The sequence below is a fragment of the Tamandua tetradactyla genome, chromosome 6 (genome assembly GCF_023851605.1).
Source record: "Tamandua tetradactyla isolate mTamTet1 chromosome 6, mTamTet1.pri, whole genome shotgun sequence".
Classification (NCBI taxonomy): domain Eukaryota; kingdom Metazoa; phylum Chordata; class Mammalia; order Pilosa; family Myrmecophagidae; genus Tamandua; species Tamandua tetradactyla.
In genome coordinates this window covers 25,327,508-25,352,109 of record NC_135332.1, presented here as the reverse complement: position 1 = coordinate 25,352,109, position 24,602 = coordinate 25,327,508, and the positions used below count along the sequence as shown (strand labels likewise).

At 40.3% G+C, this 24,602-nt stretch overlaps 2 protein-coding genes and 2 pseudogenes across 6 annotated transcripts in view; 2 read left to right on the top strand and 2 right to left on the bottom strand.

Annotated features, from left to right (window-relative positions):
• Positions 1 to 2,717: 2,717 nt before the first annotated feature.
• KLHL11 (kelch like family member 11) lies at positions 2,718 to 9,399 on the bottom strand. The gene is made up of 2 exons (XM_077164395.1): positions 8,795 to 9,399; positions 2,718 to 4,553 (listed from the first exon to the last, which is right to left on the bottom strand). The coding sequence occupies exons 1-2, from the start codon at positions 9,337 to 9,339 to the stop codon at positions 2,972 to 2,974; spliced, it is 2,127 nt and encodes a 708-aa protein (XP_077020510.1). The 5' UTR covers positions 9,340 to 9,399; the 3' UTR covers positions 2,718 to 2,971.
• A 946-nt stretch (positions 9,400 to 10,345) lies between these two features.
• ACLY (ATP citrate lyase) overlaps positions 10,346 to 24,602 on the bottom strand; it is a 53,943-nt gene continuing 39,686 nt past the window's right edge. For all 5 annotated transcript variants that reach the window (XM_077164390.1, XM_077164391.1, XM_077164394.1 and 2 more), the window contains 8 exons: positions 22,405 to 22,498; positions 20,617 to 20,771; positions 16,599 to 16,749; positions 16,278 to 16,421; positions 14,315 to 14,428; positions 13,867 to 13,949; positions 13,497 to 13,573; positions 10,346 to 11,277 (listed from right to left, as the gene is read on the bottom strand). In XM_077164390.1, coding sequence (XP_077020505.1) covers positions 11,183 to 11,277; positions 13,497 to 13,573; positions 13,867 to 13,949; positions 14,315 to 14,428; positions 16,278 to 16,421; positions 16,599 to 16,749; positions 20,617 to 20,771; positions 22,405 to 22,498 — 913 coding nt within the window. In that variant the 3' untranslated portion in view covers positions 10,346 to 11,182. The remainder of the gene's footprint in view (positions 11,278 to 13,496; positions 13,574 to 13,866; positions 13,950 to 14,314; positions 14,429 to 16,277; positions 16,422 to 16,598; positions 16,750 to 20,616; positions 20,772 to 22,404; positions 22,499 to 24,602) is intronic.
• Positions 17,097 to 17,894, top strand: LOC143687422 (peptidyl-prolyl cis-trans isomerase FKBP3 pseudogene; annotated as a pseudogene).
• On the top strand, positions 21,744 to 21,950 carry LOC143685616 (large ribosomal subunit protein bL33m pseudogene; annotated as a pseudogene).

The following is a 24,602-nucleotide window of genomic DNA, read 5'->3' as shown; positions in this document are numbered from 1 at the left end:
ACCACATGCTAAATTATTCAGTTAAGAAAGAAACATAAAGGGGAAAAAAGGTATACTTGAAACTGCCTGATAAGCAGACTGAATGGTATAAAAAAATAAAAAGTTTTCCGTGTATACTCTCTTTCCAGCTTCCTGTTCTATATTAAAAAGGTCAGTAATTTAAAAATTTTTTGGTCCCGATACTATTCAAAACCAGGTGATCAAAACAAAACTGGTGTCAGTGAATTTTAAGATTAGTCCAAAAATTACTTTTTAATTGGCACAGTAAAAGCAAAGATGAATATCAAGATACACAAGTCTAATCATGCAAACAACTGCAAGGAAGACAGATGTAGTTAAACACGAAGCTCAGGACTGACATTCTCAGTATATACCACGGATGGCTGTAGTTTTTATAACCATGGTGATTAAAGGACACCCATTCTAAGATATAAGTGGCCTCACTCAAAGTTATTGGTGTAGTCAATTCCTCTCTCTCTCTTCCATAAAACAACAAAAAAAAGTAGCAAAACAAAATAAAGGTTTGCTCAAATGTACATTAAGCTGTCTTTTTAAAGCCGTGGTTTTACTGCCCAAATTACCAAACACAATCTTTTAAGTTTTCATCAAAAAGGAAATTTCTTTCCCAAAATGCCACTTTAGGTCTTGATCATCATACTTAGAATCTTTCCAAATAACCTAGTGGGGTATTTAGAGGTTAGTGTTTCAGAATGTCAGCCCTGAACAGATTTAATCTAATTTGGTTTCTTTCCTTATTAACAAGTTAGTCAAGATATTTCAGAAACACCAGTTATTGATGTGCATCACATATGTGAATTCAAATATGAAAATCAGAAATTCGGTCGTCAGGAAAACCTGCACACATCATCATGCAATGAAGGACTTACCCCTTCTGTTTAGCCATGGCCTAGGTTGCCTGCTGAGTTAAAAAAACAACAGTTTTAATCAAGTTTTCAAAACCAGATTATACCTAAATCTTCTGAGTTATAATTTCTGTCACATCATGTGAAAAAGACAATCCTACAAATGACTTGGTAATGATTGTCTTAGAAGACAACTTTGAGACAAAAAAACTTGCTTATATCATTTCCTTCTGGAGAGAAACTGGTGTCCTAGTGGGATACTAAATTATTTCAACATAACCTGGAAAAGCAAGTTTGCTATCAGAAAGAAAGAACTTCATTCAGTGAGCTTTTCTGTCTTATTTGTATAGCTATTGTACAATTAAAAAAAGCTGGATTACCACTTATCAGAATCCAAATGGCTTTTATTAAAATACTACAAATAAATGGAAATCAAGAAAAGGTGAGGTGGGTTAGGATAACAAATTCTCATACAGAAAACTGAACAGTTCTCCACCTCCACTCCAGTTTAAATAATAGTTAAAGCAAATTTTTAAAGTATTTATTGAAAAATCTTTTTCTAGGAAAGGATACTAATTTAGAAATTTCAGGAAGGTCTTAGTACAGGGCCCAAGGGCTAAAAAATTAAGAGTCTTACAGTAAATGAAGAACAAAAATTTCTGGTTGTGCTTTATCCTTTGGATGTCTGATCACACTATCCAGAAGGTTGGCTTTAACTATAATGGACTAGAAAAAAAAACCACTGCATTTGGAGTTCAACTTCTGTAACAGATACCAGAATGCCCAAGAAGGTAAGGACATTCCATAAGCAACAATAGAATAATGCTAGACTCACACTGCAAAGCATTAGGGCAGGGCCTTTTCCTGCTCATTAAAAAGCCACTATGTTAACTGGAAAATAGCCAACCCGGGTGCTGATTTGTAAAAAGCATGGGAATGTATAAGAGAATCAGAAGACATAAAAAAATGAAGGATATCTGTAGTGATAAATTTTTATGAGCCAAAACCACGTACCTTTATGCACCTAAACCTGGTATTCTAGGCTCAGGCAAAGTTCCAGTAAAAGCCTAGGGCAACTGGATGGAATATTATAAACAATCAGGGCCAAGATATAATAAGGCTTCTCTTCAGTAGCAACATTTCTCTAAATCGTTACTTCGTTCTCATTTCAAAAAGAAAGTTTCTTTTAGAAAGGAATGATAAGGAGTCTACCCATTATGCGTCACAGCAAAAATTAAAATTGAAGGGCCTGAGTGCTGATTGTCATAGGCATTATTTACACTCATTAACTTATCCTCAAATATGCCTATAACTTCTGAAAAAAGTTATAAAATTTTAAATGCCTTTCTCAGTTTACACTTCTTAGAGATACAAATTTCACATATGTAACTTCCCCTGTATTCAATCAATCAGCTAAAGATCAACACTTTATCTACCTACCATCAACTCAGGATGGCTTGAAGCCTATAACATAGTTGGTAAAGAAATGCAAAATATCCCCCAATGTTTGAGCCAATTACAAATTTCTCATCAGACATCCTTTCTAGAAATAAACACAACAGCATGTCTTGATAAAAACAGACAACAAAGTATCAATGCAAACATCCTGAAATCATCTTGCTGAAAAATTGTGCTTTTTCTTTCAAATTTCAGTCTCACTATTACACATGCTCCTGCAGAAGTGGGCTCACTGCATAAATTTTGATCTTGTCAAATCGAACATTCAAGAAAAAATGAAAAAGAATATCTAAATAACTTGTGCAAACAAAATTGGTGCTTAAAGGTTTAATATATATGTCCCTAAGACAAAGGAACTATTAACTTGTTGGCAGAAAAACAGCCAGGTACTACACCTGATTTTTCCACTTGCCTTTAATAAGATCTTAAATGTAGCTAGCACATACACACGAAGACAGATAACAATTGCAAGCTAACAAAAATTACCATGTACTGAACTGAGTTTCCCATTCTTTAGTTTTTAACTATATTTTCTCTATACGGGATAATAATCAGTTCAGGTAGAAAATAAGTTATCGACATACTTTTCCAAATAACAGTCTGGATATCTTCAGCCTCAGGAAACATACAGGTATAACTGTTTGGAGAACCTAGCATTCAATCTGAGAGCTTGGCACCCGCCGCATATTTAGGGCGTGCCGATGTATTTCTTGCATCTGTCTGATCCGGTCCTTCTGCCACATTAAGTTTTGAGGCATAGGATATCTCTGTGAGCCGTGCAGGTACCGGTACGGGATTCTCACATGGCAAGCAGTGGCTCTACAACGAGGTTGCGGCATTGGAGGAAGAAGCATCCACCTCTTTCTCTCAGCACAGTATCGGTAGGCTTCTTTACGATACTGCTTGTCAATATCATCACTATTTTTCCAGCCGCCAATAATGAAAACATCATCTCTGTAGTAGCAAATGGCTGCTCCTTCAATGCTGAGAACTTCTGGAGGCAAGCTTTCAAGGATCTCATCAGAAACTTGGTTGGCAATTTTTCTTACGGCTTCTTCATTTTCTAACGAATAACTCTTGGGGCAGCATGACGCTGTCTGATAAAAGTTAGAATTGACCACGGACATTTGAAAAAAGCAGTAATTGTCAATAAGAGGCAAAGATTCTACATCCTGCCACTGTCGAGTCTCTGTATCGTAACAGGTAATCACAGCTTTTAATCCATCTTCAGTGTCACGGTCCACAGGAGTGCGGGCAGCAATGTATACAAACCGGTCTTCAATGGCTAATGCTTTGACATCTCGAAGTATCTTTGGTGCCGATTCTAGATTGTGCCACTTATCAAGCTCAGGATTATAAACAGTCACGTCTTTAAAGCCAGGACTAAAGTTGCCATGTCCTCCAATGCTGTAGAGCTTCCCTTTGACTTCTGTTAGCCCAAAAGAATGCTTTCTTGTCATGAGGCTACAAACATGTTCCCACGTATTCAAATTCGGGTTATATCTTTCCACAGTTTTAGCAAACCCTGGCTCCATCGATCCAGCAACATACACATAGGATTCTGTTACTGCAACCGCATGCCCATCAAGGTGGTTATGGATGTGGGGCAGGTTTACCCATCTGTCCTCGTCGACAAAATATCCCACGCATTCACTTAAATAGTCCCCACCCTCTGACACGCCTCCGATGACCATGATCACGTCCATATTTTGCCCATAGCGAGGTAACAATGAGACATGAGAAGTGGGATGCTGGAATGTGCCAGATTGTATGTTCTCAGCTCTCAAGGCATGCCTTTCCACTGCATCAGCCACCAACTTAACGCAAACTTCATTATTGGCCACCAGCCTCTCTGGTTTGACATGCCGAGTAAGGTAAGTAGGTTTCATCTGGGACAATCGGAGCAATTTAAAAAGTTCTTCAAAGTATCTCTCTCTTTCTTCAGCATTTCTCTGAACCCATTTCAAAACTGTTTCGAAGAGAACCTCTTCAGAATCAACCGTAATTTCCAAATCTGAAAGCCAGTCTCGAATGAGATGGAAAGGTAAAGTATAAAATTCTTCATCCTGAATTACTTTGTGGAAATTTCTCCGTATCATATCGGCAGCTTTCAAAGCAAGTTGGCTCAGGGTATACATGTGAGCTAAGCTATGAATGGCCACACAATTAGAGAGATGAAGTTTTTTCTTGAGAAATTCACCACAAAATTCCTTCAAACGAATTAATAGAAATCTGAAATTTAAAAAAGAGAAAAGATTAATTTTCAAATGTGCATATTTTATGTGGCTGCATTTTGAGAGCATGTGAACTGTTTAAACTGAAATGCCAAGTTTAATTTCATCTTATGCACATTTAAAAAAGTAAATCTCCCCAAATTAAAAAGTATGGTGTTGAAAAAGTATATTTAAGAGCACATATACATATATAAATCATTTTATATAGCATATATTTTAAATATTATATTGGTTTTATAAAAATAATTATTTTATAATTATACATTTATAGTTTATATAAAATATGTAATTAATGTACAATGTATCATATAATATATATATTTATTTACAAAACAGAATTTTCCTTTATTATGTAGGTTTTCTGGGACATATCCTCTAATAAAAGTACAACTATCCCATACTTGGTTTTCACTTTAATTTGCACTTGGCAAATCCCAACCCAGCCTTGCCTCTGCCATTCTGTCCTAACCTTTTGCCAGTTACCAGCTTCTTCTTAAATCAGTCAGAGACTCAGTGAAGAGAATTTATTAAATAAATTTAATAAACAACTTTATTAAATAAATACTATTTATTAAGCTTTGACTATACTGTATAAAGAGCCAAACAAGAATTGTGACTTCCTATAGGCTGTTTGGTCAGATATCAGAAGGGACAGCAGACCAGGCCTGTGTCAGAAATTTTTTTTTTTTTCTTTTACATGGGCAGGCACCGGGAATTGAACCCGGTCCTCTGGCATGGCAGGTAAGCATTCTGCCTGCTGAGCCACCATGGCCCACCCCTGTGTCAGAAATTTTAAATTCCTTTTCAACAAAACTTCTCCTTGGAAAGCTGGCGGGAGTGGGGTACTCAGAAGCTTTGGTTTTGAGCTGGGTTTCCATTAAAGCAGGACTGCAAAGGCAAGCTCAAACATCTGAAGAAATGAGGACAAAACAAAAAACACACGTATACAACAAACCAAATTAACACTCAAAAGAAAGTGATAAAACTCAACATGCTGCTGAGTTGAGGTGGTGTGTCTGCCTAAATTCACTGGAAGTTAAATTAAGACAAGACAAAACAAAACCAAATACAATTGTTTCAGTCAAATCTATAAATCTGGCAGCATTCAGCCCTGTGAGTGGCCAATTTAGAACACTGCTTTAAAAAGGGTAAGTACCCTACCCTGAACTGAGATGCTCAAACAATATAAAGATGGCTTCATCAGTCCAGGCCCCTCTTAGATTTGTTATTATCATTAATATGCTTAACTATCTAACTATAATATAAAGATGAATAAGACAAGCTCCCTTCACCTTCTTCAGGAAACATTCCATTCTCAGAGATAAAACAAATACCCAGTGGAGTGTTAAGGATTCTAGAGGCTCCCAAACATGTCTGGGTGCCAGGATCATCTGGGCAGCTGGTCAGGTTAGATATACCAACTTTGAGAAACCCCTCGCCCCCACCCAGAGCTCCTGTTTTGGCAAGGCACTCCAGGATTCTGGGGTAACAGCCTCCCCTACGTGTTTGGAAAGACTGCCTTTGTGAAAATAATAGCTAGCACATATGAGGCATTTGCCATGTGTTAGGCACTGGGCTGGAACTTCCCATTATTTCTAATCCTTACATTATAACTGCCCTGGTATGATCACCACAGAGTCTATGGGGAGGGGGAGATGGTGACTTCAAAGCTGATGGGAAGATGAAATGTGTTGGTTACAGGGGACTCAGAACAATGCCTGACACAGACAGCTGCTCAGCAGTGCACAGATGGAGAGAAGTTACGGTTTTAGGTAAACTGCCTGGAGTGTTCTCTCCTCATCCCCAGCTTCCCCTTAACGCAGGGCAAATCTAAAAAACACAAGATCATATGACAGAAACCAACACAGCTTGCGTTGAGCGCAATGACCTTTCTCTCCTCATTTTCATTCAACAAACCTCTCTCTCTCAGATCTGCAACCATCCCTCCACACCTAATGGATGATGCTGCCTCAAGCTTTGAGGAAACAGAAGTAACCACCTTCCCGTCACCCAATCTCCCGGCACCTGTACCCTATACTCTGCCGCCTCAGTCCAGTCTTTCCATTTGTAATATGGATCCTATCTCACTCTTCTGTTTTAAAGAACTTTGCTCCTTCAGTTATCCTCTCCATTCGTGTAACATCAATGTCACCTCTTCCGTGGGATCGCTTCCATCAGCACACAGACATGCTCTAGTATCTCGCATCTCAGACAGGGGGAAAAAAAACCCTAATTCCTTGACTTCTCCCTAAACATTTCCATCTGTGTCGCATGATCCTAATCCTTTTATAGCAAGACTTACCTTAGATAGCTTCTGTCAAGGTCATCAAGGACCTCTATATTGACAAATCCACTCATGGCTTGGCAGAACCCATATGGTGGGCTACTCCCTCCTCAACACCCTTCCTTTCTAGGCCTCCATGAGATCAGTCTCCTTTGCTGGATCCTCTTCAACTGGGTAACATTTAGGAGAACCCCAGGGCCCAGTCCTGCCTGCCCCCCCTCCACCCCTTTTTCCTCTCTATCTATAGTCTCTTCCTAAATAATTATATCCAATCCTATGGCTTTAATTACCATCTATATGCTAATCCCACCCCCCACCCCCATCTATAGCTCTAGCTCCCAATGCTCTTATATCCAACGGCCTACTCAGACATCTCCTTGACCAAAACCAAATTCCTGGTCTTCCCCTCAAACTTGCTCTCCACATCTTAATAAATAACAACTTCATCTTCCCAACTGCTTGGGTCAAAAAAACCCAGCAATCTTTTCCCTTACACCGCACATCAAATCCATCAGCAAATTCACTTCCTCTACCTTCAAAATATATCTAGAACTGGAGCATTACTGATCACCTTACTTCTCCTTCCTCAATCTAAGCCACCACAATTTCTTTCACCTGGATAACTGCAATAGCTCCTAAACTAGTCTCTCTGCTTCTTCCCTTGCCGTCTTGGTCCTCAGCGCCTCTTCTTTTTTCAACACAGAAGAATTCTTCCAATCTGATCACATCTTTCTTTTGTTCAAATTCTTCCCAACTCTTTCAGCGTAAAAGTTCAAGTCCTTACACAAACTGGATTCAATCCCAAGACCACCCTGAAGCCTCTCCTACTTCTCTCACTCTCCATCCCTTTGCTCCAACCACACTGCCCCCTGCTGTCCCCAACATCCAGACAAGGTCCCAAGGTGAGGAGGGATAGGTTTTTTGCACCAATTCTCCAACTGAAACTCCTGTGCAAAATATTATCTTCTCCATGAGGTATTTCCTATCCATTCAAATTTTAAAACCAGTTCCTTTCCACTCAGCCCTTTCTATATGCTCCCCACCATGCTTTATTTTCCATTATCGATTAATGATCATCTAGCTTACTATATATTTTTATATTCTATACAACGCAAGTGGAATGAAGAAAGGGACTTCGGTCTATTTTGTTCACTGCTAAATCTCCAGCACCTTAGAAACCAGTGTCTGATTCGATGTACTGTAGGTGCTCAATAGATATTTGCTAAAATAACGAATCTGTAACACAATACTGCCAAAACGGACTCCTCCTAATCTCTGTAAATGGCTTTCATGAGCCTCCAACCAGTCTCCCAGCAGCCATTCCTGCCTCCTACAATCCACAGCAGCAGAATAATCTTTTAAAACATGTAAATCAGATTTCTTTACCTAGCTTCCCATACACTCATGGTAAAAGCCAAATCCCTTATCCCGGCACATTCCACACTTTTCTCACCCTCATCCACTAGAACCGGAGTCACAGCCCTTTTCTTGTTTTTAGTTCCTTTTCTAAGCCAAATTGGAATGTTTTTCTCCCATCTTTGTATGGCCAGTTCTTGCCATTCAGAGGTTTGCTTAAATATCACCTCCTCAAACAGGTCTTCCCTCTACCCTTTTTTTAATGTCAGCACAGCAATTACTATAGATTGACTTTTTCACTGGCTTTGTCCCTCCACCTTGAATCTTTGCTCCGTTAAGAGTGGGGCGCTTTGCCTTCACCGCTACATCCTCCGCGTCCAGCTCGGTGGCTGGCCCATACAAAATGCTCAATGCGTATTAAATGAACATTTACTCAGAACGTACTAAATTCTCATCCCTACGCATTGCCCTCCCGCCTTCTCCAGCCCCCTCCCGATTCTCCTAAGGGTCCCCTCCCTAGATGGTGCTTAATCTGCTCTGACAGCAAGCACTTCACCTCTCCACGCCGCGCCCTCCGCAGTCCAGCCTCCCTCGCCTACCTGTCGGCTAGCTCCAGCACCTCGTGCACACTGCCCGTGCTGACGCGGATCCGCCCCGTGTACATGTATTCGATAACCGCTTCCACCGTATCGGGTTCCGGCCCAGGCTCCGAGCTCCACTTGCGCATCTCTACGCGGCCGGACCGGGACTCGGAAAACTGTCCGGAGAGCAGCGGCGTGAAATACTCGGTGGCAGCGGCCAGCACCGAGCGGTGGGCCCGGAACTCGCGGCCTCCTGCACCGCCAAAGCACAAGGTAATGTCGCAGAAGAGGCCCTGGCGCCGCTGCTCGTTCTGCCGCCAGGACAGCTCCGAGCAGTGAGAACTGCACTCGAAATCCTCGGCCTCTGGACCCGGGTCTCCCCCGCTCGCATCCATTGAAGATATTCCCGGCACAGGCCCAAAGTCCACCGTGCCGCTGCCTCTGACTTCGGCTGCCAGCCCCGCCGAGCCGGCAGCAGCCGTCTCCATGCTCTCCATCTCAAGCACCTGAAGAGATGCAGCCGCGGCGGCAGCCGCCGCAGCCGCCACCGCCGCTGCCGCCATCTTGACGCTACAGCGCCAAGAGCTCCGCAGTCTCGGAACGACCCCGCCGTTCTGGTGCGACACAGAGGGATTCTGGGATTAAATAGTGGGCGCTGGGCGGAGCCCGGGGCTGCTAGCCTGTGTCTGCGCATGCGCCACCTCGCCTTTTCCTAAATCTGATCCACATTCAAAGATTTTATATTCTCAGGATGATTTCTGACTTTCGAAAATTTCCACATCTCGGTGGAAAAATGGATTTCTCTTTCCCTTCGAAAGCAGCATGTTCTTCGTAGTCACTTTGTAAAATAAAAACCGCCTTAGATCATCATCATATACGTCTTGGGTGATAGCATATTGATTTAAGATCGTAGATTTAAAGTGGCTTAGGAGTAAAAAGAAAAAAGAGACTTAAGATCGAACCCCAGTTTAGTGAATGAGGTGAACAAATTACTTAATACCTCAGTAATTTATATTCTAAAAATGGGGATATTATTTACCTGTAAGGCCACCGTGAGGATTAAATGAGACGGTGCTTATGGTGTTTGGCCCGCTGCTCGGCCTACACTTATTGTTCTGGATATACTTGTTAAAAAGGTGAATAGAACAACTTCAGGGTTTTAAGGGAGTGGTTCAATTAGATGTGTTCTTCATTATGCAGGAATGAATTGTAAGGGGACAAAACTGGAAATAGGGACACCTGTTAGAAGACCTGATATGGCTAGATCAGAGGAAGAGTTAACAGGGTACATCAACCAATATCTTGGCAACCAGATAGAGAAACTGAAGAAAGGATGACTCCCAAACTTCTGGCTTGAGTATCTGGATTGAGTTTTATTTCCTTTTCATGGAGAGAGAGGTGCAGGTTTTGGGGAGAAGATAATGTGTTCTTATTTTGTGAAAAGACTGTTTTGATAATTTTTTTTTTGAGAAGGCAGGATGAGCATTTTAAAACTACATATACATAAAGCACTCCATTAAAAAGTACAGTTCAGAGAAGTACAGAGGAAGAGTATGGATGACATGTGCCTTCATTGTTACTGTAGTTTATTTAAATCTAATTATGATAATACAGAGGGAGACTAAGGTGGCAGCCGTCCAGAATTTTTGTGGATTAGATGCAAACTGGCTGGAGACGAGTCCATGGACCCATCCTTCAGTAACAGACAAGTCAGCTGCATAAATACAGAAAACATAAGACACAAGACATTTCACAGTTTTTTGCTTTGCTTTTCCATTTTAAACATATGTATGTCACAACTTTACATTTTAAATTACTACTCCACATATTTCGTGATACTGGCTAAGGATGCAATGGTCCCATACCCCAACATAAGCAGACTTTGGTCTGCAACACTGAACACATTTCAACAGGATACCAAACAAACCCTTAACATATAACATAAAAAAACACCCTAAAAAAATCAGATTAATACTATGGTCTTCAAGGTAAATGAGGTGAGAGGGAGGTCTTAAAAGTTTTATTCCCTTTCTCCATGGGAAAATTTTTTTTTTAACAAATAGAAAAACTGAAACATCATCATAATGGCCTACAAGGAAAAACACTATTTTGACAGGGCTTAGAAGTTTCCATATAATAAATACAGCAGGTAGCAGAGCAAATACCATACGTATTGGCTTGGTTTCTATTTTTATGCTTATAAAAAGAAATTTAAGCTTCTTTGTGTGAAGTGGACTGAGTTAGCCTGTGGGTGCTAGTCTCTGTGCCTCTACCCCAGAGGCTATTCACATCCAGGCCCGTCCTATAGCAGGCTCCAGTGCAGCTTTCGGAGCACTATTTCCTGGAGTGGGGGAGGGAGGGAAGAGTTCTTGTCTTCACTTTACTGCAGCAGGGTTTCTGACTCAGTTACATGCTCATGTGTTCCGGAAGAACATAGGAAATATCATCCCATGGATGGCGATAAAGTCCCTGCTTCAGCCTCTTCTGATCAAGATAGTGTCCTAAAAAGAGCAAATGTCATCTTTTTAGTTAAGTCTGCAAAGTTTAGTGAGAAGGGATAAGATAAGAGGGAAGAGGATAAGTTAGGGAAACCCTTATAATACCAAACAGACAGATACAGAGAAATAGGGACATAAATCCAGATCCATTCAATAGGTATATCAGTCATCCTTGGTAAAAGGGAACGTTGTATTTCATTTTATTTTCCTGGCCTAGCAAAAGCCATTTCTAAGAACAAAGATAGTAAAAAGGAAGGATTAAAAACAATATTTGGTGAAATCAGAAAGAAAGATAGACGATAAAGACTGAGATGGTATAATCTAGGAATGCCCAGAGTGCATAATGATAGTGACTAAATGTACAAATTTAAAAAACGTTTTTGCATGAGGAAGAACAAAGGAATGTCATTACTGCAGGGTGCTGAAAATAGATGGTTATTAATATTTTAAAATTTTACCTTATGTGTGAGACTAAAGCAAAAAATGTTTATTTGGTACAAAATTTGTATTTTGACTAGTGCATTTCCTAATATAACTTATGTAGTCAGCTTAATTGAACACCACAGTACATGGAACTTTGAGTACAACATGAGAGTTTCTTGGTTTGTCCAGAGTGATGCTCTGATAAATCCCAGAGTGATTTGAACAGTGAATAAAAAAGTATTTGCAAAGTCCCCTTCAGGGAATGGTGTAAAAGGGGGAAAATTCAACTTCCCCAAGTTGAATTCTTGATATTCTCACAAGCAGTGCAGACAATCAAAGCTATAGGCTGAGCCCGCAATCTTGGGGTTTGTTCATATGAAACTTAACTCCACAAAGGATAGGTCAAGCCTACTTGAAATTAGGCCTAAGAGTCACCCCCCAGAGAACCTTTTTTATTGCTCAGATGTGGCCTCTCCCTCCAGCCAACACAACAAGCAATCTCACCACCCTCCCCTATCTACGTGGGACATGACTCCCAGGGGTGTGGACCTTCCTGGCAACATGGGACAGAAACCCTAGAATGAGCTGAGACTCAGCATCAGGGGATTGAGAAAACCTCGACCAAATGGGGGAAGAGTGAAATGAGACAAAATAAAGTATCAATGGCTGAAAGATTCCAGAGTCAAGAGGTTATTCTTACGCATTAAATAGATAACATCTTGTTAGTCAAGATGTAGTGGAGAGGCTGGAAGGAACTGCCTGAAAATGTGGAGCTGTGTTCCAGTAGCCATGTTTCTTGAAGATGATTGTATCATGATATAGCTTTCACCACATGACTGTGTGATTATGAAAACCTTGTGTCTCATGCTCCTTTTATCTACCTTATCAACGAAGAGTAAAACATATGGAATAAAGATGAATAATAGGGGGCACAAATGTTAAAATAAATTTAGAGTGAAATGCTGGTGATAAGTGAGGGGGAGGGTGAGGGGTATGGTATGTATGAATTTTTTTCTGTTTTCTTTTTATTTCTTTTTCTGAATACATGCAAATGTTCCACGAAAATGATCATGATGATGAATATGCAACTATGTGATGATATTGTGAATTACTCATTATACATGTAGAACGGAATGATAAAAAATTACGAATGTTTTTGTTTGTTTGGTGTTTATTGGTATTTAAAAAAATTTTTAAATTAAAAACAATATTTGGGTGGTGCCACAGTAGCTCAGTGGCAGAGTTCTTGCCTGTCATGCCGGAGACCCAGGTTCGATTCCCGGTACCTGCCCATGCAAAAAAAACCAAACAAACAAACCAACAAAACCCCACAATGATTAAGAAAATGTAATATTTCTTTGTAACCCATACCAAACTCTGAAATCTGTTCTACAACTAATTGTTGCACTGTGCTTTGAAATTTATTCTTTTTTTTTGCATATATGTTATTTTTCACAAAAAAGAAAAAAATGCCAATTGTGATGATAAAAAAAAATTTATTCCTTCTAACCTCCACTGTTCTGGAGCAGCTTTAGAAGGAAAAATCTGAGATGATGATATGATAGCTCATGACAAATTCTGCGATCTGTCCTGTAACTACCTCTTGAAGAGAGCTTTGAAAACTACTGCTTTTTTCTTTCTTTGCTTTATATATATGTTATATTACACAATTAAAAAAAGTTAAAAAAAGAAAATGTAATATTTCATTTGTAAAAGAAACTCACTACACAGGTAAATGGTGTAGCTGAACTGTGAGGTTAGGGAAAAGGCCATTACAACAATGACAACGACGAACTCACCAATGAAGCCCATACTCCTTCCCAGAACAAAGATGCCATTGAGGGCTCCAATGTCAATATATTCATCAGCTTCCTCCCTGCAATACACAGTCAACTTGTATTTTTAAAGTGGCTCACATACCTGCCCTCCTCCCTAGATAGCACACTTCAGTCCAGGAATGGGGAAGCTCTCTCTGGTTTCAAAGTAAAAGAGAGAAATTCACTGGGTGGTGCGATTAGAGGCAAATTTTGTTTTTTTCTTTATACTGCTCCAAATTTTCTAAATCTTTTACAATGAACCAGCATAACATGCATTACTTTTAGAGTTGGGAAGAAACAACAACAAAAAAATCAATAAATGTTAGGAAGAAGAAAATGCAGCAAGTCTCACCGAGTAAAGGACCCACAGTTTCTAAGCATGTCTACAAATGCAACTCCGATGAAACCATCTACATTCAGGATAAGATTTGGTTTCTGGGAAGGCAAAAGATACAAAGCATTTATCATTATCATTATTATTATTATTTTTTGCAATTTTCTTCTAGTGCTACTACTGCTAATAGAGACTTAGCCCATTAAACACCTTCTACCAAAACATCCCAGCTAGGTAAGAGAGACTGTGCTCTTGCGCCATTCTGGATTTCCATTTCTAGAAAAGGACCTGAAACTTAGTTTACACTCAGTACATGCTGGTTGAATTTAGTTATGGAACAAAAATAAAATCTTCCAGAAAATCAGGTTTGATATGGCCTCATAATCAAAGTATGACCTGGCTCCCATTCCCCCCCAAGAAATTTACCCAAAAATATAATTAGGGAAGTTCTATCTTATTTTGTTACCTTTGAGGTGGTAATCTTCTCTACTTCCAGTGCATAATCGAGCAGAGGTGTGGCAGGGAAGTGCTGTTTGACATAATCTTTTAGGATCTGCACTCGCATGTCTGGGTTGTTTATCTGGAAATTGACCCAAAGTTACAGAAGGACCCATTTGGAACATTGCTGTTAAGGGACATGCACGTACTTGTGTCACAAGTAGACAGACTGTACATATCGTATACAGGAGATGTTTCAGGGAACCAGACCTGATCCATGTGGATGAGCCCATATAACATGCATTGTGACACTACTGTGGGGTTTAAGGGTTTTGAAGTCCTCTCATATTTCATTTGGGCCGCAAAACAATTTTTGTAGGTTCTCTCTTCTATGTTAAGATAAGGACTGGAGACTTGAAGATGTTGAATACTTAACGTAGCCAGAGGATGTTAAGTAGCTGGGGGCTGGGACTTGCCACCCTCCCACCTGAAGTTTTTGGTTCTAGCTACTAGGCCAGGCTGCTTACCAGCTTGGTAGCCTAGTTCTACACTAACTGTAACCCAGTTCTACACTAAGCAAGCTATGTTGGGAATGGGGAGACATAGCACTCCCGAAATTTTAGGAAAAATTCTAGGAAAACTCAGCATCTGTAATTAATGGAGATTATCTGTTAAAAGACCCATACTAAATTATAATCCACCAGCAGGGGAGTGAGATGATTTACGCATACCCCAGCACCACAGTGACTGTCTCCCTCAGAAAATAGGTACACTAGGTCAGTATGGACCACAGAAAGGAAGGAACTCAAAAGATGGCAGTGCAGATATATGTCATCGTATAAAAAGGCCCCAAGCTGTGGACTGGAAAGGTATTATTTGCTTGTGAGTTAGGGGTGGCTGAATGAGGTTGAGCAAAGTCTGTTCCCTCAGAACTAGCTAATTTCCCTGATTCTGATCCAGTTCTTGCTCTGGATGTCTAACCTGAGTTGGCCAAGCATTGGGTACCTGGGCAGTGGTGTCCAGAATCACATGCCATGGGGAAAGGACAACTCTTACTTCACCCATTCAGGCAGGACTTGTGTTAATGTGAGTCACGGTTCTCGCCCTGACCATCAGGGTGTCTAACTAAATGAAGTTTCTAGAGCTACAGAGCAAAGGACCCTGGGGCTAAAGCGCTTACAGAGCTACCCCTCCTAAACATCTGCCAGTGACCTCTTCAGTTTCACTTTCCTTTCTAAACCCAACGTGCTACCAGGACACACAGAGGACTAACCACCCTGTATGAGACTGTACTAACTGTTTAAAATATTTACCATCCATCCCCATGGGTCTCTCCTAAATCAGGCCTGATATTATCATACTTCCTGCCCAAATGATGCAAGGCTTAACCATGCGAATTGCTTTGGCCAATGAAATGTGAGCAGAGAAATGAACTGGGCAACTACCAAGCAGAAGCTTTAAGAACCTTCACATGGTTTGGCTACTGCTGCTTTCCTTCAAACATAAGACCAGCACATCCCAGATTGAGCACACTCCTTAGCATGGGTCCCAGAACAAAAATGATATAGAACACAGCTGTAGCCAACCCACAGTGGATGCAACATGTATAAGAAATAAATCTTTGCTGTTGTAAGCCACTGAGATTCTTGGAGTTGTTTTTTTACTTATCTAGCCTAAGCTGACTGATATACTCCCTTAATTCTGATATTAATTAGTCCTTTCTCCTATTAGATTCGATTTAGAAGCTAAAGTTACCAAGTTCCCAGCTCATCACATATTTAAGCTGCACTCTAAAAAGATGAAAAGTGTTTATGGGTAATCTATATTAAAATATGGCAAAATAGCCACCTAAATATGGCATCTGGCATCAGGCTCAAAGTCTTGTACGTTTGTTGGGTGGAGAGCTTTGGTGTTCTCAAACTAAACTGATGCTCTCTCATCACCACGCACTCATATTCCAGGGCCTACCCCAAAGGACAGCAACAACTTACTGATTTCACTCGGTGGCCAATGCCCATGATCAGTTTTCCTTCCTTCTTCATCTTGTTCACAAACTCCATAGGGATAATGCCACTGTCAAAGGCTTTACTGAACATCTTAGCTGCTGCATCCAAGGCACCCCCAAACCGATCCCCCTGTAGAAGAAACAATCCAGGTATCTCTCAGCTTCACAGGTACACCAATCTGGTATGTCCTGAACAGCCTCTGTCAAAGGGTCTCACACTCAGGGGTTTCCCATAGGACCCTGTAGCCAAGACACATGATACCAAAGCACATTTCCACCATTCCCCTCCCAGAATGATAGTACTCACTATGGTGAGCAGCCCTGAGGTGAGGCTGGAGACCAGGTCCTTCCCAGCTCGAGCACAGATGATGGTGTTGTGAGCCCCAGAGACAGCAGGTCCATGATCAGCTGTCACCATCAGGCACATCTCAATGAACTGGCAGGAATACCTGGGCAACCTAGAGGACGATTAGTGAAGGGCATGGAAAGGTGAGTTGGAAAAGAAGTGAGCTGCTGAAAGGGAGGTATGGTGACAAGGCCATGCTCTGTCTTTTCCCCACCTCCCTGAACAAGTCACTCACAATTAAGAAGGGCTGCAGCTGCCCAATCCAAATCTATCACAACTATCACAAAACAAAAAGGTAAAACTTGCTGATTCTTAGGCAGCTGTGGATTTTGTTGCTATCAAATACTGCTTTTAAAAAATAGGGCTATGGGATGCTGCACTGAGGCAGACCTGCCTCAGGGGTGGGGCAATGCCATACTGAGGTGGGCTAGCTCAGCAGAGCAGAAGCAGTGGGGGAAGATGGCGGCGGACGTTGCACAGCAGGCATGGACAGTGGAGTAGCTGCACAGCGATCAGCTCCCTAAGAAGGACATTATCAAGTTTCTGTAGGACCACGGCTCTGATTTGTTTCTTGCAGAACATAAATTATTAGGAAACCTTAAAAATGTGGCCAAAACAGCTAACAAGGACCATCTGGTTAGAACCTATGACTACCTTTTTGAAAGTAAGCATTTCAAGGTGCTGAAAGCACAAGGAAAGCGTTCGATCTGGGGAAGAATGTGAACTTAATGAAGACAAACCCAAAGGAGCCAAGTCTGAAGAGACTCTGGATGAGGATCCACCACAATACACAAAATCTACTCTTAAAAAGAGAGATAAAACCAACTACCCCAAAAAGGGACACGTTGTTCACTGCTGGGACACAGGACACTACAGGGTGGGGCTGTTTTGATACTAATATTCAATTCAGTTCAAGGAAGAAGAAAAATGCCAAGCTCTTAAGTTTTAAAGTTGGAGTAGACAAAGTTATCAGAGGATGGGATGAAGCACTCTTGACTATGAGTAAAGCAGAAAAGGCTCAACTGAAGACTGAACCAGAATGGGCTTATGGAAAGAAAGGACAGCCTGATGCCAAAATTCTACCAAATGCAAAATTCATTTTTGAAGTGGAATCAGTGAACATTGATTGCAATATCAATGCTTCAAATCTAAGGACATGAGCAATGATATTATGTAATTAATTATTAGGGTTGATTGCTATTCTGTGTAAGGGAAGAGTTAACTGGGAAACACAAGGAATTAAGTTCAACTTGTTTACTTGGCCCCCAACTTTTGAGAAATACATTCCCTTACAAATCCCTGAAGTCTAAAACATTTTACTGTGTAAAATATTGGTTAAGGAGAACTGATTTTCTTTTTCCTCATTTTGTAAATTAAGACTCAATACAAGTTAAAAAAAAAAAAATAGGGGTATGGGTGGGCAATGGTGGCTCAGTGGCAGAATTCTCACCTGCCATGCCAGAGACCCATGTTCGAATTCCAGAGCCTGCCCATGCAGAAAAAAAAAAAGGGCTATGAAGTATAGAAAGTACGTGTGTGAAGATTTCCCAATAAAAAAACTTAAAAAAACAGAAGAAAAAAATAAGGCTATAAAGGCAATTCACTTGCGGGTCACTGTGGGTCTATACGTAATATTACCATATTGAAGGTGAATATGATTGAAAGGGATTGTATGGACTCATGTGTCCCACCAATTAATACTACAAATATAAATAAGTTCTTGCATGAACTACTGCAAAAGCGTGCATCAATTGAGTGGAAAGGTGAACTGTGGTATATATAGATAGAGGAAAATTGTGTGGCTGTAGGAGGGAATGAATTTACGATGCATGCAATAATATGCATCAATCTTGAAAACATTGTGTTGAGTGAAAAAAGTCTGAAACAAGAGGACAAATATCGTATGGCCTCACTAATAATTAGAACTAATTACAATGAGCAAATTCTGGGAATTAAATTTGAGAGCACAGGTCATCAGGAGACAGAAAGAGGGTAGAGACTGGGCAATTTATGCTTCAGGAGTACAGAATATTTAATAAGGTTGATTGTAAAGTTTGGAAATTGATAGTACAATACTGTGTGATGGCAGCACAATACTATAAAAATGTAAGTAACAAAGCTGGCTGTGGGTATGGTTGAAACAGGAAGGCTAGGGTCATGAATGTCAGTAGAAGGAAAGCTAGAAGACAAAAACTGGGACTGTATAACAGTGAAATCTAGAGTGAATGATGATGGTAGTTAATTGTACAAATGTAAGTTCTTACACGAACTAAAACAAACGTACACTACATCACTATTACAAGGAGTAATAATAGGGTAGGGTGGTGCGACAGTGGCTCAGTGGCAGAATCCTCGCCAGCCATGCTGGGGACCTGGGTTCAATTCCCAGTGCCAGCTCATGTAAAAAAAATAATAATACTAATAATAGGGTGGTATATGGTAAAAATATAAGTAATGCAAACTAAGGTGCACAGTTAACAATAACACTGCAATAGTTTTTCATTAATTGTAACAAAGGCACTATACCAAAGCTAAATGTCAATAATAGGGGGTATTTTTTTTTGGAAGAAATGAGAATATTCACATATTAGTTGTGGTGATAAATGCATAATTATGTGATTACACCAAAAGTCACTGATGTATGCTTAGGATGGATTATTTGGTATGTGAATAAAATTGTTTAAATTAAAAAAAAAAAAAAAAACATATTTAGGGCTAGCCAGACACAAAAGGACAGATATTATTTGATTCCACATACATGAAATAAGTAGAATATGCAAATTCAGAGACAGAAATAGGGGGGTAAGGGGGAATAGGGAGTTGATGCATAACAGGTGCAAGGTTTCTGTGCGGGATGGTAACAGTTTTGGTAATAATGGTGGTGATGGTAGCACACTGTGAATGTATCCATACCACTGAACCGTATGCTTCAAAGTGGTTAAAATGAGAAAGGTTATGTTATAGATCTGCTACCATAATTTAAAAGAAAAAAAAAAAGAGAGAGACAGATTGAACAGACAATTAAATACATACATGATCCTAAAGTGGATCTAATAAATGGAGGAGAAAATGTACCAAAGGACATTATTGGAGCAAGTGAAAAAACTGGAATATGGATATAAGCGCCTTATATCAATGTCGAATTTGATAGGTATACTTAAGGCAGTTACATAAGTGATTATCCTTGCTCTTAGTAAATCTGGGTATTGGAGGGTATAAGGAGGCTGGACACTGGAGTTCTATGTATTATTTCTGTACTGTTTTTGCAACATTCCTGTAGGTCTGAAAAATTATTTCAAAATAAAAAGTTAAACCTGCCAACTAATGATCAAGAATGAAGTCTGGGGGTGTAGGGATGCAAGAGCAGATACAGTGAAACCTGCTCAGGTGTCATAATCCATGAATTTTTCCCAGGAAGGGTCCAACTCAAGGCCAAGACCCATCTCTTCACAGATGAGGGCATGATGCAAACCAAGACTTCAATCTGGCTACTTCCAGTGCCAGCCCAAGCCAGGGCTCTGGCTTGTGAGCGTGGACCAGAGTCCTCATAGAGGAATCACCTAGGCTTGGGAGTTGCAGAGAAACCATTTCTCTCTATTTGGGCAGGTGAGAGACACAATTTGCAAAAAGGACAGACATAAGACAGAGGTACTCTTAACTATGTCTAGTCAGTAACTCCACCAACCCCATCCTTTAAGCTACCAGAATCCTCAGATCTCTCCTGTTAATCTCTACCTTTTTCTTAAGAGGTCTGTACTTTGTCACATTTCCTTAAACAATCCCAAAGGAATGGGGATACTCCAAGATCCCTGATCAGGTCACTGTTTTCTACTCCTCTGGGTTTAGACTGGCCTTTTTGTCCTAAGAAGACTTGGGAACAGCTTACATGCTCTGTGGCCATAAAGACTGGCCCAGGACACACTTCCCAAGCCTACCGACTCTCACACTTTGTTACTGCCTTCTGTCCTTCACACTTCACCTTTTCTGGAACCAGAGGAGGCCGAGGACCCCGCCGATGCCCATCTCTTCCTTGAAGACCTCTGTGATGGGCATGCCTGCGTAGATGAGCTCCTGCCCACGCTCATCGCAGATGCTGGTCATGAATGAGGCTGGCTTGCGGATCAAGCCCAGCTCCTGACGTGGGGTAGAGGGAAGCAAGGCTATAGTGAACACAGAGATTGTCCCAGGATTGTCCTACTGTCTGTGCTCTCAGAACCAAAAGGCCCCAAAATGTCTTCAATTCCAATGGTCAAGCAACAACTCTCAGATAAATTATTCCCAAGAAAGAAGGGCAAAAGCCCTTTGATCAGACTTCTGAGGGTGAAGAAAACAGGAACACCACGCTGGTAGTACCCACTCAGATCCAGCACCATTTTCTATTCTTTACTGAGCATGTGCTGTGCCAGGCAGCAGTCTCAGCAGTTTATGTCCATCTATTCATTTAACCCCATGAGAGAGAATCTCATTGCCTATGTTACAGCAGAGGAAGCAAGGCTTAGAGAAGCTAAGGAATCAGGCGAAAGTCACATCTTTTAAACATTTCACATAAAACTCAGTAAACTCAAATGATGCTATCTAACTCCTTCAACTACCCCTACTATCTTCAAAAAAACTTATTTTTTAATTTCAAAAGCAATATGATATGTTCTCCTTCAAAAAAATTTAAAACATTACAGCTAAAGCTATGCCCCCTTTAGTCTCCACCCAAATCTCGATCTTCTTCCTTTGCTTTTAGTGTGAATCTTTCTGGACTTCTTTTCCCCACTTTTATCTAGATACAATCATACATAGACATGTTCATTTTCCATAACCGTGTTATAATACATATATAGTCCCATAATGTGTTTTGTTAACTCAATGAATTTGAGCTGTATAAATGTTGGTACACACAGATCTAGTTCATCCCTTTAACTGCTATGTAGCATACCATCACATGACAATGTGGCCACACCCCCACTAACTAAAAAAATATGTTTGGACATGACTCTGCATGTACATGTGCATGCATCTCTCTGGAGTAATTTTCTATATAGGACATTGCTGGGCCATAGGGATGAGCATTTAAAAATGATAGGTCTTGAGGTTAGAGAGACTGTACTGGTTGCCATGTTTCTAAGCATGGTGTCCTTTGTCAAGAGCAAGTCAAAAACCATTCTGGTATAAATAATGAGTCAAGCTGGGACAGGTTACACCTTTAATACCGAGAGAAGCTGACACTTTTATGACCCAGTTGTGAACAAAAAAGTCCTCTTTGTGGAACAGAAAAAATATGTTCCCTCTGAACAGTGGATTGAAAATGAATTTGATTTATAAATAAGAAAACTGGAGGTCAGGGATACTGATTCAGAAATCCTACAGTGTGTAATAGAGGAGGAAATTGCATGAAACCACTGCCTCCTGTGATTGTGAAGGAAAAGAATGCAGTGAAAGGAAGTACTTCATATTTGGAATATATCATTGCATAACATTTATTCATCTTTCTGGATATTTTATAGCCCTTAATAAAAATATGAAAATAGCCAGTAAAAAAAAAAAGACAGGTCTTGCCTAACTGCTTTTCCAGCAAGCCTGTGCTGCCCATTTTCACTCCTAGCAATGAGCAAATGCACCAGTTTCCTCACACTCTTCTAAACACAAATGTTTTATCCCAGAATTTTTTCTTTCTCTGCTGACCTGATGAGGTTTGAACCAAATCAATTCAAAAGTCTTAGGCTCCCCAACACCACTTCAAACCTCCCTGCCTCAGTGCAGGGACAAAGACACCTACCCTGGCCCAGGAGTAGTCCATTGGCACTGTTGGGGGTGGTACTTCCTGAGCAGGTACAATGATTCCTTTGAACACAAGATCCTCATACACAGACCTGGGAGGTGGGGTATGGGCAGAAAAAAAACACATCCACAAGGATTCTATTATTTTGGACTCTTCTAAACCATCTCAGGAATGTAACTGAGAAGTTAGGACTTAAGAAATGATTATGATTATGAATCATTATGCAGGTATTTCTTTTTACTTTCTAGTATTTTAGAATAAACAGAGGGAAATACCTGAAATTACTGAACTGTAACCCAGCTGCCCCGATCTCTGATAATGACTGTGTAACTATATAGCTTTTATCTGGTGATTATAAAAACTTGTGGCTCACCCTCACTTGTACCTCTTATCCTGTTTTTCAACTTTAGAGTGTTATGTTCACTAAAGACAGTCCCTAGTGTTTATTCCCAACCTTTCACTTTCAACCTATCTTCATCCTTGGGTCTAAGATGTATTTCCTATAGACAGCATATAGATGGGTTCTGTTTTTTAATCCATTCCGCCAGTCTCTGTCTTTTGATTGGGGAGCTTAATCCATTAACATTTAATGTTATTACTGTATGGGCAGTACTTTCTTCTACCATTTTGCCTTTTGGATTTTATACGTCATATCTAATTTTTCTTCTTTTTACCTTTACTGATGGTCTTCATTTCTACACTCTTCTCCAAACCTTTCTCTCCTGTCTTTTTGTATCTCTCTAGTGCCCCCTTAGGTATTTCTTGCAGAGTCAGTCTCTTGGTCACAAATTCTTAGTGATTTTTTTGTTTGAAAATGTTTTAATTTCTCCCTCATTTTTGAAGGACAAAGTTGCTGGATATAGAATTCTTGGTTGGCAGTTTTTCTCTTTTAGTAATTTAAATATATTATCCCACTGTCTTCTCACCTCCATGGTTTCTGCTGAGAAACCTACGCATAGTCTTATTGGACTTCCCTTGTAGGTGATGGATTGCTTTTCTCTTTCTGCCTTTAAGATTCTCTTTCTCTTTGACATCTGACATTCTGATCAGTAAGTATCTTTAAGTACATCTATTTGGATCTGCTCTGTTTGGGGTACCTGTACTTCTGGATTTGTAACTTTAAGTCTTTCTTAAGAGTTGGGAAATTTTCAGTGATAATTTCCTCCATTAGTTTTTTCCTCCATTTCCCTTCTCTTCTCCTTCTGGGACATCCACAATATGTATATTCATGTGCTGTGTGTTGTTATTCAATTACCTGAGTCCCTGGTCATATTTTTCCCTTCTTTTCCCTATATTTTCTTTTGCTTATCAGATTTCAAACATCCCATCCTCCAGTTCACTAAACCTATCTTCTGCCTCTTGAAATCTGACACTGTTAGGTTTCCATTGTTTTTTTTCCATCTCTTCCACTGTGTCTTTCATTCCTATTAGTTCCATGATTTGTTTTTTCAGACTTCCAATTTCTTCTTTTTGTTCATTCCTTGCCTTCTTTATAACCTCCCTCAATTCACTGATTTGATTTTTGATGAGATTTTCCATCTCTCTTTGAACATTCTTAATTAACTGTTTCAACTCCTGTATCTCATTTGAATTGTTTGTTTGTTCCTTTGACTGGGCCATATCTTCAACTTTCCCAGTATGAGTCGTTATTTTTTGTTGGCGGCTAGGCATTTATTTATTTATCTTAATTAGTTTATTCTGGAGACTGTTTTCACTTTTTTTTTTTTACCTAGGATTTTCTTGCTGGATGACTTTGCTGTCTATCTGTTCTTTGACATTCAGTTCAGCTTATTCTGAACCTCAATTTTCAGTTCTTATTTTCTTGTTTCTTGCCCTGCCTGTATGGTGCCTTTTCCCCCATTTAGGTAGGTCTACTTAGTTATCATAGACCCCAGCCAGATTTTCCCAGACCAAACTGGCCTCCTATCAGGAGGAAAGAGTCACCTGCATCAGTTTTCCCTGAGGGTGAGACCCAGCAGGTTGAAACATTTTCCTATGTAGCATGTGACGCTTGTCTGCCTGCAGGTCCCACCAGCATAAGGTGATGCAGTACCTTTAACTTCAACAGACTCTCCCTGCTGGAGGCATGGTGGAGACAGAGGAGAGGTTGTAGGCTGGTTTTAATTGCTTCACTTTTCCAGAGCCTACGGTCTGAACTCCTTGAGGGAAGGATTCCACCTGAGCTGGGCCCCACC

Bases quoted from the DNA above. Each gene is read 5' to 3' on its own strand.
- KLHL11 (XM_077164395.1), bottom strand. From the start codon at position 9,339: ATGGCGGCAGCGGCGGTGGCGGCTGCGGCGGCTGCCGCCGCGGCTGCA. The intron at 4,554-8,794 runs GTAGGCGAGGGA...TTTAAATTTCAG, and splicing joins GTGCTGGAGCTAGCCGACAG to ATTTCTATTAATTCGTTTGA.